The 12,222-nt window shown below is 51.2% G+C and overlaps 1 protein-coding gene and 1 long non-coding RNA gene across 7 annotated transcripts in view; one reads left to right on the forward strand and one right to left on the reverse strand.

Annotated features, from left to right (window-relative positions):
- The window catches only part of LOC104869292 (histone acetyltransferase p300-like), an 18,915-nt gene extending 6,699 nt beyond the window's left edge, over positions 1-12,216 (reverse strand). For 2 of the 6 annotated variants that reach the window (XM_033766204.1, XM_033766203.1), the window contains exon 1: positions 1,581-1,777. Coding sequence is in view for 2 of the 6 variants with exons in the window: in XM_010612196.1 (XP_010610498.1) it covers positions 7,387-7,980; positions 8,371-8,514 (738 nt within the window). In the remaining 4 variants the exon portion in view is untranslated. Of the gene's footprint in view, positions 1-1,580; positions 1,788-6,507; positions 7,981-8,370; positions 8,594-11,946 lie in introns of those variants that run through there. The other 4 variants (XM_033766205.1, XM_010612196.1, XM_033766207.1 and 1 more) reach the window with 4 other exon arrangements.
- On the forward strand, positions 7,929-8,547 carry LOC117286944. The gene is made up of 2 exons (XR_004518114.1): positions 7,929-8,005; positions 8,229-8,547. It is a non-coding gene; the product is annotated as an uncharacterized LOC117286944 (long non-coding RNA).
- Positions 12,217-12,222: the final 6 nt, after the last annotated feature.

Genomic DNA, 12,222 nt, shown 5'->3' on the forward strand with positions numbered 1-12,222 from the left:
ATAAAACTTGAAAATACAAGGCACCTGCATGAAACTGCCAGGTAACCCACTGTTTATCTTATTTTACTTCTTGCAGCAGGGTGACGCTGTATGGTCCCAGCTGGCCTCAAGCTGTTGATCCTCCTGCTTCAGCTTCCCAAGAGCAGGATGACAGGCCTGCGCCCCCACACTTGGCGAATGCACACTTTCCGATCATTCGGGGAGACTGAAATCTGTGCGATGGGGCACAGGGGCCGCGTGTTTGCTGCTCCTGGGACTCTTCAGCAAAGCCAGTGGCTGACTTTATAACGGACTTCAGAAGCCTGTGCAATGACAGCCATCCAACCTGTCCCCCTCAGAAGTCAGAGCCACCACACACTCTCAGGGCCTTTCCCCACTGCTCCAGGAACCCTAAGATTTTTGGCATGAAATATTACTTGAAAGAGCTCATAGCTGTGAACTGCGAACCTTTATCCCCTAATTCCCGAGGCCCCCACTGGACCTCAGGGATCTCCATTTCAGGGCTGGGGATTTAGCTCAGTGGCTCTGCCACCTGCCTTGAAAGCACAAGGTCCCAAGATCCCCAGTACAAAAAGAAAAGAAAGAAAAGAAGTAATCTATTTCGCTAGCCCAGCTGTGGCCACGGCAGGAGGCCTCTCCTATCTGAGGCACCCTGCTGACCACACTGGGAGGCCAGGGCTGAACCACAGAGGGTGGGGCAGAGCCGGGCAGAGGGGACTACGGGGAAAAATGCTTTGAGCGCCCTAAGGTTCAGCGCCACGGTACCAAATTCCTCTCCAGGAGAGGGTTGTGCCTACTTAGTTCTCTGCTAAAGGGGCTGCGGCCTGGTTTGTCTCTCCATTGCCCACTTCCATGTCGCCTCCCCCCATCATGTTCTAGGACCCCAGGGTCCAGGTGGGTGACCCAGCTGAGGCTGCAGTTCTGGCAGGGCCAGGGTGGTGTTTTTCTCTAAATAATTCACCGCGTGAGCACTGTGTTTCTGGCACTGGGGCCCCCAGGGACCTCCAGGACGATTTCGACTCCACCCCAGGGCCGGCAGGGGCGCTTCCGGGGTCGACCAGGGAGGGCTGGGTGCGGTTGGCCCGGGGGCCTGAACGAGGGCGGGATGCAGCCTGAGTGTCTCCAGGTCGGCGGACAGCAAGGGACAGACAGAGCTGAAGGGAGGGAAAGGGCAATGAGGGGAAGGGAGAGGGGAGGAGAGGAGAGGAGAGGCCCCCACCCCCTCCCGCTCCCGCTCCCGTCTGGCCGGCCCTGCGGGTCCCGGCGCCACACACAGACTGCTAGGAGGAGGAGCCAGACCGCTGCACCGGGCTGGGCTGTGGACGACCCTGGTGGTGGGACACTGTCTTGGTCTCAGTCACGCCGAGGGCAGTGGGCCCCAGGCTGGGACCCAGAGGACCTCAAAGTCTCCCGGCCTGGATGCGAACAGGGGAGCGGGTGGCAGGGAACTGGGCTCCCAGGACCACTGCCGACCGAGCACCTAGTGGTGCGGTGCGGTTCCACCTGGACTGGTCAGCTCTTCCTGCTGGAACCACATCCCCTAGACACAGCTTATGGGGGAAATTTTGGTTTTGACTTACATTTCAGTCCAAGGTCCGCAGGCTCCAAGGCAGGAACAACACGGGGAGTGGAGCTGCTCAACTCCTGATAACCAGGAAGCAGGGAGCAGGAAGAGTCCGAGGAGACACCCCCTTCACGGGCCACCCCCAGTGACCTACTTCCTCCCTCGGCCCCACCTCCACCAGCACAGGCGGCTGTGAGGTCAGCGCCCCGGGATCTTCCCCACTTCTGAACCCCTGCCTCTGATCACCCAAGGTTTCTGAGATGGTTTTTGACTCCAACCCTAACCCTGCCCTTCTTCCCAAAGCTGGGGAGGAGGCAGTAGGGACAAGTTCTATTTTAGGGTTACATACAAATTAAATTTCTCTCCTGGCCCAGGCCCATAGGCTGTGAGAACCAGGCTTGGAAACTTCTGTGAAATTTCAGGATGGAGATGACTGGACACCCCTGCAGTAATTGCAGCTAGGAAATCAGGAATGGGTTTGGTCTTGAGAGGTCACACTTTTCTCCTTGCTCACAGCGGCTGGAGACTACTATAACTGATATAAACATGTAAGCGGTGCTTTGCAATTTGTAAAGCACTTTCGATTTCAGCATCATTGTCCTTTCCTCATAGTAAACTCACCGTGTATTGGTTAGGGTCCTCTGGAGGAACAGAATCAACAGGTGTATACGTTATGAATACTTTTATAAGTATATATATATATATATATATATATGTAAGATTATGCCAGGGGGCTGTTACTCGGGCTGATAGACCGGGGCAGGACAGCCTGCAGAGGCTGGCAGGAGACCCAGCAGCTGCTGTGTTCCGGAAGCTGGAAGCCCCAGAAGAGGGGAGACAGGCCTGCAGCTGCGGGCAGTCGCTTGTCGGGAGCCGCAATGTCAGAATCCTGCCAGCAGGTCCCAAACCCGAGGGAAGAACAACAGGAGAGCACAGTTTCACAAACTCAGTTCCATGCTCTCTTCGTAGCAAGGCCCTGTTTATTTTTCAGGGTGGGGTATAGATAGGCTAAAACCAAAACCAAAAGTGCAAACAGGGTGTAGCAGACTGCAAAGGTCACAAGGTTCTACAAAACACGTATTATGGGTTACATGTGCTAGGCAACAGCTCAGACCACCAGTTGAACTAGCCCGTTGCTATGGGCGACAGCATGTCGGTGCTGGCGAGGTGACTCAAAGTTCAATCATGGCTGTGCCTATGTCAAGGCTCACCATAAAGGCTCACCATAGTCGCTGGCTGAGTCCAAACCGAGAGGCTGACGGAACTGGAGTGTGCAGTCCACAGGCGATGGCAGGAGTAAGGGATGAGCGGAGCAGAGCTTCCCCAATTCCGAACTGCACGCTTTCCTCCATCCTCTTCCCCTTTCCTCACATCCAGGCCTTCTCTTCCCCTCAGTCCGCCTGTTACCATCCTCTGTGGAGCAGCCCCGCAGATGCACCCAGAAGCGTGCTCTGCTCATCCGCTGTGTGCTTCTCCATCCTGTCAGGGTTCCAGTTTCCGTCAAAGGTCACAGTGCACCACCCCTTGTCGGTTTGACAGCTTAACACCTCTCCTTGAACCTTCTAGCCTCCAAATAAAGTTAATAGGTTCAGAATTCTAACGTGATCCAACCACCCTGTATAAAACTGGAAACACCCTAATTCCTTCCACAGAATAGGAGGCAAAATTTGTTTGTCATGGTCTTCTCCTGAGATGACAAAACTTAAATATTATAATGTGGAAGTAACAATATTCCGGTGCAGATATTAATTCAATCCATGTTCTGATATGTAGCATATTCATACAAGAAAGAAAGCAAAGGCACCTGCTTCGTACAAAGCAATGCCTCCGTCCTGTTCGTGAACAGAAGCATTGAGCAAAATTTTGCTTCCGCTGGTGAACCCTGCATCAGGTGACAGACACAAACGTGGCCATCTTCCCCGTGATCGTGAAACAAATTAAGTCCATGGACTGAGTTACATGTGTGTGTGTGTGTGTGTGTGTGTGTGTGTGTGTGTGTGTGCACACAGCACATTAACAAACCGAAAGAGAAATACCCAGGACCACAGTAACCTTTGTCTTTGTAACCGGTCACGTGGTCATAGCTGCCATTTATAGCTGTCTTTTGCATTATCTATTCCATTGACCTTTAGGAAGCGCCTCAATGCCTCTTGATTCTGTGCATGAGCCCACACTCCTAGGTGGGGCTTTTGAGCAAAGATGAGCTCCTGGAGGAGCTGGAGTGACAGGGTGTTAGGAGGTGGGGTCTGGCTGGAAGAGGCAGGCCTTGGGGTTGTGAGGGGCAGGGCATTGCTCCCTCCCTGGCTTCTCCCTTCACTCTCTGCTTCCTGGCCACCATGAGGTGAGCAGCTTTCTTCCACCCAGGCCCTTCCGCCGGGCCTTTATATCTTGTAGCCAGCCAGCTATAGACTAAAAACATCAGCCAAAATCAACCTTTCTCCTTTAAGTTATGGCTTCTCACTTTCAGTCCCAGCAGTGAGGAAGAATGTGCAGAACCATCTGTAAGCCAGGACCTGTATCTTTTCCTTCGTCTGTACTGTGCCGTGAGGCCAGGGACAGAAACTGTCTATCAAGAGGAGGAATTGTGAGCACTTGGCGATGAGCTGTGGCTGTGCAGGTCCAGCTTTATTGCTTCAGTGGTCGGATGAACTCATGAGGGGCAGCTCAGTTTGCACATTGACTTTGTGTCCTTCCACCAAGGGCCAGCAGAAGACCAGAAGGTCTTTCTCAAACAGAGAGTCGTTGTTTAAAATGCTAGGGGAGGCTGGCGTGGTGGCGCACACCTGTGATCCCAGCACTTGGGAGGCTGAGGCAGGAGGATCGCTGTGAGTTTGAGATCAGCCTGGGCCATGTAGTGAGTTCCACATCAGTCTCAACTACATAGTGAGACCCTGTCTCAAAAAAAAAAAAAAAATGCTAGGGTTTCCATAGTGGGGACCTCTTGGAGGCTCCCAACAACATCGTTTCTGCCAATGACTCCTCACAGATGATCAGCTCTCCTGGGTCACGCCACCCAAGGGGCAGAGCAGCCTGGACTCACTGCAGATGCAGCTAAATTATCCTTCCACTTAGAGGGCCCATCTCAGCATGCCTGCAGCACACTGGACTCCAAGAAATTTCACTGAGGGAGAGGGCCCTTGAATTTTAATTGGATTTATTTCCCATCCTCTGACTCACAAATGCTTTATCAAGTCCAGAGCAGTTGTGCCCAGGTAAAGACACAAGGCTTTGCAGAATCTGCCTCTCTCCAGCTGCAACGACTGTTTCCTAGCAACAACCATCACCATGGCACCGCAGTGTTATTATTTTAAATGTTTCTTCTGGCATGCGGTGAACAACTCTGAGAGTCCTTTAGGCAGAATCAAAACTGGAAGGTAGTTGAGCGAGTTTCATTCTATTCTAAATTTCCAACTGATGCATTCTGGGTTTTCTACAATTATTTTGAGGGTGTAGGTGATAAATAGTAATTTTTGTCCTATCTACTGATAGATCTACCTCCTAGAAAGCTCTTGGAAGGAACAGGAGACATGTAACTGGGAATTCTGATGTCTCAGTTAAAGGAACTGATTGTGTTTCTGGAACAATGGTGGTTGCCATGGTGACGTTTCTGGGTGGATAAAGCCGACTGGCGGATGCTCACAATGCCCACTCTGAGGAAGGTGTTCACTGGCACACAAAGAGAGGTCTGCACAGGTGCCGGTCCTGCCATAAACACAGCCCTACACAGCCCTGTGAGAACGTGCTACTCTGAGCCTCCAGCCCAGCAGTGTTCAGCCAGAGGCAGCTCTGAAATCTGGGAAGCACTGCTTAGAAAGGGAATGGAATTCTCCCTATGACCCCTTGGGACTTGGTCAGTCTGGCTGCATCGCTGTCTGCAGGCACAGGTGCTTACTGCTGTTTTTGTCTCTGCCCAGTGCATCTGCAGCTGCACTCGGGCAGGGCTGCATTCTGTTCGTGTTCCTGCAGGCCTGGCACCAATCTGTGCTCCCTGTGTATGGTGAGGGCAACAAGGGCAAGGCAGGCAGGCAGCTGATGCCAATATGATCAGTAGCCGCGCTCTCGCTCTAAACCCTGCTCCTGGCCTCTGCAGCATTCACGGAGTGCTCACACCCGGCACACACTGCTCTCCTGAGCTCATCTCAGCTGTCTAGGACTTATCTGCACACACTTCCCTTCCCCTGATCCCTCAGGTGACACAGTTAGTGTGCCGGGGAGGAGCACACTGTCCTGGCCTCTGTGCTGGTTTGCCAGGAGTTCCTTGTGACTGGGCAGGATGATGGTCCTGGGTACTCCCCGGCCTCCCTGGGAGCCGAGGGTGATCAGAGCTTGACATCACTCAGAGGAGCACAGAGCAAGGTCCTGTGTCGAGGTGTGAAATGGCTGATGTCCCTTCCACCTTGACATCTGGCCAGTACCAGTGTCATCTAGGACCAAGATGTGCCCTCAAGACCCGTAACGGGAGGAGGAAGAAAGCAAGCACAGAGGAACCCAGGGACACTCGAGTGTTAAAATCATCCCACCCAGTCCTTTCTTATCCTCTCATTCATTTGCTTCCCATTAAATGCAAAGATAATGAAGAAAATTCTTTCCAGAAAGAGAAACTACACTGTATGATCTATCAGCCTGGAGGCTGGCCCTATGGGTTTAGTGAAAGAAATTTTTCCTTGTACCTGTACAGATTATTTTAATACTGGAATTTTATGCTGTAACTTGTGGAAGAGAAAATTTTCTGTCATGCAAAAGTCTTCAGGGGAAGAAAGGAATTTTTAAAAATATTTTTAAAAGAAGGAACTTTTTGCACCCAGCGAAGAGGAATTGAGATTTTAACAAATTTTAACTCTTCCATTAAGTAAGCAAAATAGGGAAAGATATCAACTACTGCACTAGTAATAACTATTATGTATTTTTATGAATTTAAAAATAAAAATAAAACTTATTGGAAGTTCAAGGCTGACGCGTTTGGAGCCTTCAGACATGACCTTATCCTCCTTCCAGTGCACACTAAAAACACAAACACAGGGAAGGGAGACTGGGGAGGCAGCCAGAGCAGAAATACATTCTTGGTATTTATCACCCCTCAGGTTCACCTTGCAAGTTTGCTTGAAACCTCAAATGGCTACTTCACAGTTCTTGGGTTCCGAGGATAATTGTCTTTTAGGCTAAGATTCCAAAAAATTGTTTTCAAAACAAAAAAAATGCTAAGAGAAAATAACTCTTGTTCCTGGATACTAGGTGTCATCTCTAGTGTGGGTCTGGTGTGCTCGGTGAGAGGCTGAATGAGTTGGCACACGGACTTGACAGCCCGCTGTTTCGCAAACGTAGCCATCAGCTTGGGGTGAGCACAAGGGTTGCTACTGCAGAGGAGAGCAGGGAGACCTGAGAGTCTGCAGGAGGTTTTGTAAGGCTTGTTGAGACACAGTGCCTGGTTTGAGTGGGCTCACACCTACCTGGCCCAATCCTGGCTGTGGGGCCATGTTCAAGGGCTGCCCGTGTTGGGCCACTGACATCATGGTTGGCCTTGGCAACCTGGATTGTCCCTTGCTGGTACTGGAGCAGTCTTCCTGGGGCACAGTGAGGGCTGCTGCTGCTGCTGCATTTCTGTAGGTTTTACCCCTGCCTCCTGATGCCCAATGTGATCCCTGGTCATGGGAGGGAGGTCCAAGGCCAGGGGAGCCACAGGAGTCATCTTGGGCCTCTGGTGCAGAACTGGCCTTGATAAATTTGCTCCTGGGACATTCGGCCCTGCATGTGTACTGTTTCTGAGTCTGCACTACGGTGTCCATTGCTGTAAGTGGCAGCAGAGTGTGGGGTAGCTGAGTAGCCTATGCTGAAGTTGGAGGGTCACCAGGGCTGCTAATGGAAGGGATGAGCTGGGGCGTCTGCGGGGTTGCTGGCTGTTGGCCCGTCGGTGTGGTTGGAGTGGCAGCAGTTGGGGAGGGCAGGCCCTGTTGCTGCCCCACCACACCAGTGCGCTGCATGCTGGCCGTCCTCCTGCGTAGCATCTGGGCCTGCTGGAGCCTGTGCTGCAGCTGCTGTTGGCGGAGCTTCTGCTTGAGGTCGAGGCAGAACGGCACAGGGCACTTGTTCTGGCAGTGCTTGGCATGGTAACAGCAGAGAGCAATCAGCTGCTTGCAGGTGGGGCATCCGCCATTGGTTTTCCGTTTGCAGCCCTTGGTGTGCTGTACAACCTGTTTCATCCATTGGCAGGAGGGCAGGGAGCAGTTGGCATTGCGGCACTGGCAGGCATGGATCAAGGATTGGATGCAGCGCTGGATGCTCAGGCGGCGAGAGTCACCTGGGCTCTGGGTGGCCGCAGCCTGCTGGTTGCTGCTGTCATCATCTAAGCTGAGACCCCGTTTCTCCATCGGGTGGTTGTGGCTTTTAGTGTGATAGCAGGAGACACACAAGCCATAATCCTGGGGCAAAACATAGGAGGTGCAGGTGAATGCAAGAAGTAATTGTTGAAACCATTTGAGATACTCTGCTTGGCCTAGAAAAGCTCCTTTTGTTTTTATGTATTTGTCTGAGACAAGGTCTCATTACATGGTCCAGGCTGTCCTTGAGCCAGCTCTCAAGACGGGCTTCAAACATGTGACCCTCTTGCCTCAGCTAGGATTACTGGTGTGAGCCACCATGTTGGGCTTAGACAAACTCTTTTTCATAGAACAATACTTCCTCTTCAGCTCCGCCACTCAACGGGAGACCAGGCTGTCCCCCCTGATGAGACCAGGTAATGTTTCTGTGTCACCCCTCACAGCAGGGGCACCTGCAGGCCCCTCCCCTCCTGCCCATGACCTGGCACCTACCTGGCAGTCCGTGCAGCGCCAGTGCCTGTCCGCTCGGTCCGTGCACTCACTGCAGGTGTAGACGCAGCAGCAGGTGGACCCGCAGGGATGGGTGGAGTAAAGGGAACTGGAGGCGCCTGACCCTTCTGAGGGAGAGGAACTCATCCTGGCCACGGATCAGACCGCAGGGGATGAGAGGGTCAGGGTCCCCGATGGAGGCCGGGAGGGAGGTCACAAAACCGACCTGTGGAAGAGAGGCTCACTCGGATCTGGGCCACAGGGTGGCTGAGCCCGGGAGGAGTTGATGGATCTGCACCTGGCGGGATGTGTGGATACAGGGGAGCTGCCGCACACTGCCCTCTCTTTTCCTCCATCAGTCATCTTGGCTCTCTCTTTTCCTTTCAGTTTTTGTTTGTTTTGTTTTGGTTTTGGGGACAAGGTCTTGCTATCTAACTCAGACTGGCCTCATACTTCTGCTTCAGCCTCCCCAGTGCTGGGATTACAGGCGTGAGCCACCATGCCTGGTAAACCTAGGACTCTTTCTTCTTTTTTCATACCAGGGATTGAACTCAGGACCTCATGCTTGCCAGGCAGATGATGTACTGTCAAACTATATCCCCCACCCCGAACCTAGGACTTTTGAACTCAGTTACATAAAACTTTTGATCCTCCTGCCTCAGCCTCCCAGTGTGCTGGGATTACCTGTAAGCACAGCAATATTCAGTTTATCCAGTTTTAGACTGAGCATAACAGACCTAAAATCTATACCCTGGTATCTTCATTCAAAGGACAATGGTGAGGTTTGGGTCCATCACATGTTTAGTGGACATTTTATCTCAAGTCTACTTTAAGATGTAATCCATGGTGTAAGCTGAATCTGATTACAAATAACCAGAGAAATCTAAATAGAGATATTCTGACAAAAGCCTGCCCAGACTCATCAACATGATATTCATGTCACACAGCAGCAAGAGATGATCCATAGTCGAAGATTGGAAAAGCACCTAAGCACTCGATGTTAGGTGGTGACACTGTGTTAAGGGCAGGTTTCTTGAGTTATGCAGAGCGTGTCATCTTCCTTAGAAGGCGCATGCTAAAGTAGAGATTAAAAACAAACCATGGGAAATGGTATGGGGTCCTCTGCGTTCCAGTAGGTTTGAAATTGTACAATACAGTTAGCCAGGGTTGGGTGGATAAAAGGGAAAATCACCTTAGTTCTGGTTGCTGAAGCAATAAAAGCTTTGTACCTTAAGTCCAGAAACTTGTAACCTTACTCCTCTTTAAGCTTAGTATAAAGGGTGGAACAAGTGGCTGGTGGAATACATGTATTTGAAATTAACTAGCATATAACCACATCTCCTATTAAACAAATAAAGCGTGAACTATCACAGCAAGATATCAGGAATGTGTAAAACTGCCACACAGTACTTTATTTTCAATCAGTTTTGGAGAGATTGAAAAGACATCTGTTCACCTTGGCAGCAACAGCGGCAACTTCCGAGCCAGGCACGTTCACTGCTCTGTTACACTACAGCAAAGCCAGTGCCTGACTTTATAACTGACCTCCACGGCCTGTGACTGGAGCTCCGAAGATGGAAGCCATGACTGTGTCCACCATGGAAATCAAAGCCATCACAAAACACTCTCAGGTCCTTTCCCCACTGCTCCAGGAATGCTAGGACTTTGGGCATGAAATATTCCTCGAAAAAGCTCCTAACTATTAAATGCTAATATTTATCACCTAATTCCCGAGGCCCCCACTGGACCTCAGGAATCTCCATTTCACTGGCCCGGCCATGGCCATGGCAGGAGGCCTCTCGTATCTCAGGCACCGTGCTGACCACATCAGGAGGTCAGTGCTGAACCACAGAGGGTCGGGGCAGAGGGGAGTGTGGGAAAAGATGCTCTGAGCACCCTAGCAAGAGAAATCTATGGCACCATGGTAACAAAGTCCTTCCTCTCCAGGAGAGGGTTGTGCCTACTTAGTTCTCACCCGAAGAGGCTGCTTGGGTCATTTAGTTGTAAAATCACCTGTTCCCTCATCACAGAACTGCCGCTTTCTGTAAGAAGAAATTAGGGTGTGTCTGAGAACAGAGAATTCAACTGTGATATTGAAAAATACTGATAGGAGTTATTCAAGTCTCCTGGCATTTCTTATCTCACCAATTACAATGTTGAAGGGAAAAAACACACACTGTTTTATTCCCCAACTACCTACAACAAATAAACAATTCATATAACAAATGAACTCAAAATTTAACTCAGAAGTGATGGTATCTGGGTATGGTGGTTCATACCCATATAATCCCAGTACTTTGAGAAGCTGAGACAGGATTATAAGTTAGAATCCTACCTGAGCAAGACTCTCAAAATAAAAAGGGCAGTCGGACGCGGTGGTGTACAGCTGTTGTCACAGCACTGAAGGAGGCTGAGACAGGAGGGTTGCTGCCAGTTTGAGGCTAGCCTGGGCTCTCCCCTGACCCCCCTTCCCGCTGATGGCCCTTCTGACAAGTCCCACGCAGCTTCTTTGACACAGCTGTATCTTTCTCCTCTCAGAGGCAACTGGCATAACTGATGACATGAAACAGTGTCCTTTCTTAGGTCCCTCTTCGTGTTCTCCTACCTCTGGGCAGCCCTCTCTTACCCTGAACTCCAGGTGTTGGTGTCCCCCATGCCCCAGGCCTGGCTGTGTCCAGAGCCTTCTTTTCTCCTCACTTTCACCTTAACTGATGCCTTTCAGGCTTAGTGCTGTAAACACTATCTTTATGCCTCAATTTCCCCTCCAGCCTGGGTTCATCATCTGAGCTCCAGGCCTGAGTACCCATGGGTCTGGGTGACAACTTGACCTCACAGGGTAAACCCCCGAGTGGAACTTCGTCCTCTTCCCCAAACTTATTTTCCTGCCAGGTTCCCCTCTTTAGTACATGGCTCTCCCTCCCGCTCAGGAACTTCTCCCTGTCCATCCCTCACCGTTCCATCCACCAAGGAGTCCCTTTTACCTCTCCAAATCCATCTCAACTATTTCTACTTCTTTCTGTCCCTACTGCCTCCCACTAAATCCTGGCCACCCACACGTGGGCTCTCCCGCAGGCTCCTAGCTCTGCTCCCCTCTCACCCTATCCTGTTGATTCTCTAGCAGTCTATTTAAGAATGTAAAATGAGAACCGGGGATTTAGCTCAGCGATTCTGCACCCTGCCTTGCAAGCACAAGGACCCGAGTTAAAAAAAAAAAAAAAAAGAATGTGAATTGGGCTGAGTGTGATGCCATAGGCCTGGAATCCCAGCTACCCTCTAGGCTTAGACAAGAAGATCTAAATTCTAGCCCTGCCTGGGCAATTTAAGTGACAACCTGTCTGAAATTTAAAAGGGCTTAGCAACAACAACCCCCCAAAAGGAGGCGGGGCTTAGCTCCTTAGGAGGCAGGAGGACTGCTATGGTTTGAGGCCAGTCTGGGGTATGTAATATGTTCAAGGCCAGCCCGAACTACATAGTGAGACCTTGTCTCCAAAAACGAAACAAAGGGGCCAGGATTTTAAATTTTTAAAATGTAAAGGGTTAGGGATATAGTTCAGTGCCCAAAGGTAGCCTATCGCTCACCTCCACGTCGCCTCCCGCAGTTATTTTCTAATACCCCGGGAGACGGTGGGTGACCCAGCTGAGGGTGGAGCTCCGGCAGGGCCAGGGTGGGCGTTATTCTCCAAATAATTCACCGCCTGCACCCTGTGATCCGGGCACAGGGTCCCCGAGGGACCTCGATGACCATTCCGACTCCACCCCAGGGCCGGCCTGGCGCTTTCCAGACAGGACCAGGGCGGGCTGGATGAGCTCAGCCTGCGCCCCCTGCCGGCCAGGCCATTCGTCCGCAGCGCTAAC

This window comes from Fukomys damarensis, unplaced genomic scaffold (assembly GCF_012274545.1).
Source record: "Fukomys damarensis isolate Sample0158 unplaced genomic scaffold, DMR_v1.0_HiC HiC_scaffold_19, whole genome shotgun sequence".
NCBI lineage: Eukaryota > Metazoa > Chordata > Mammalia > Rodentia > Bathyergidae > Fukomys > Fukomys damarensis.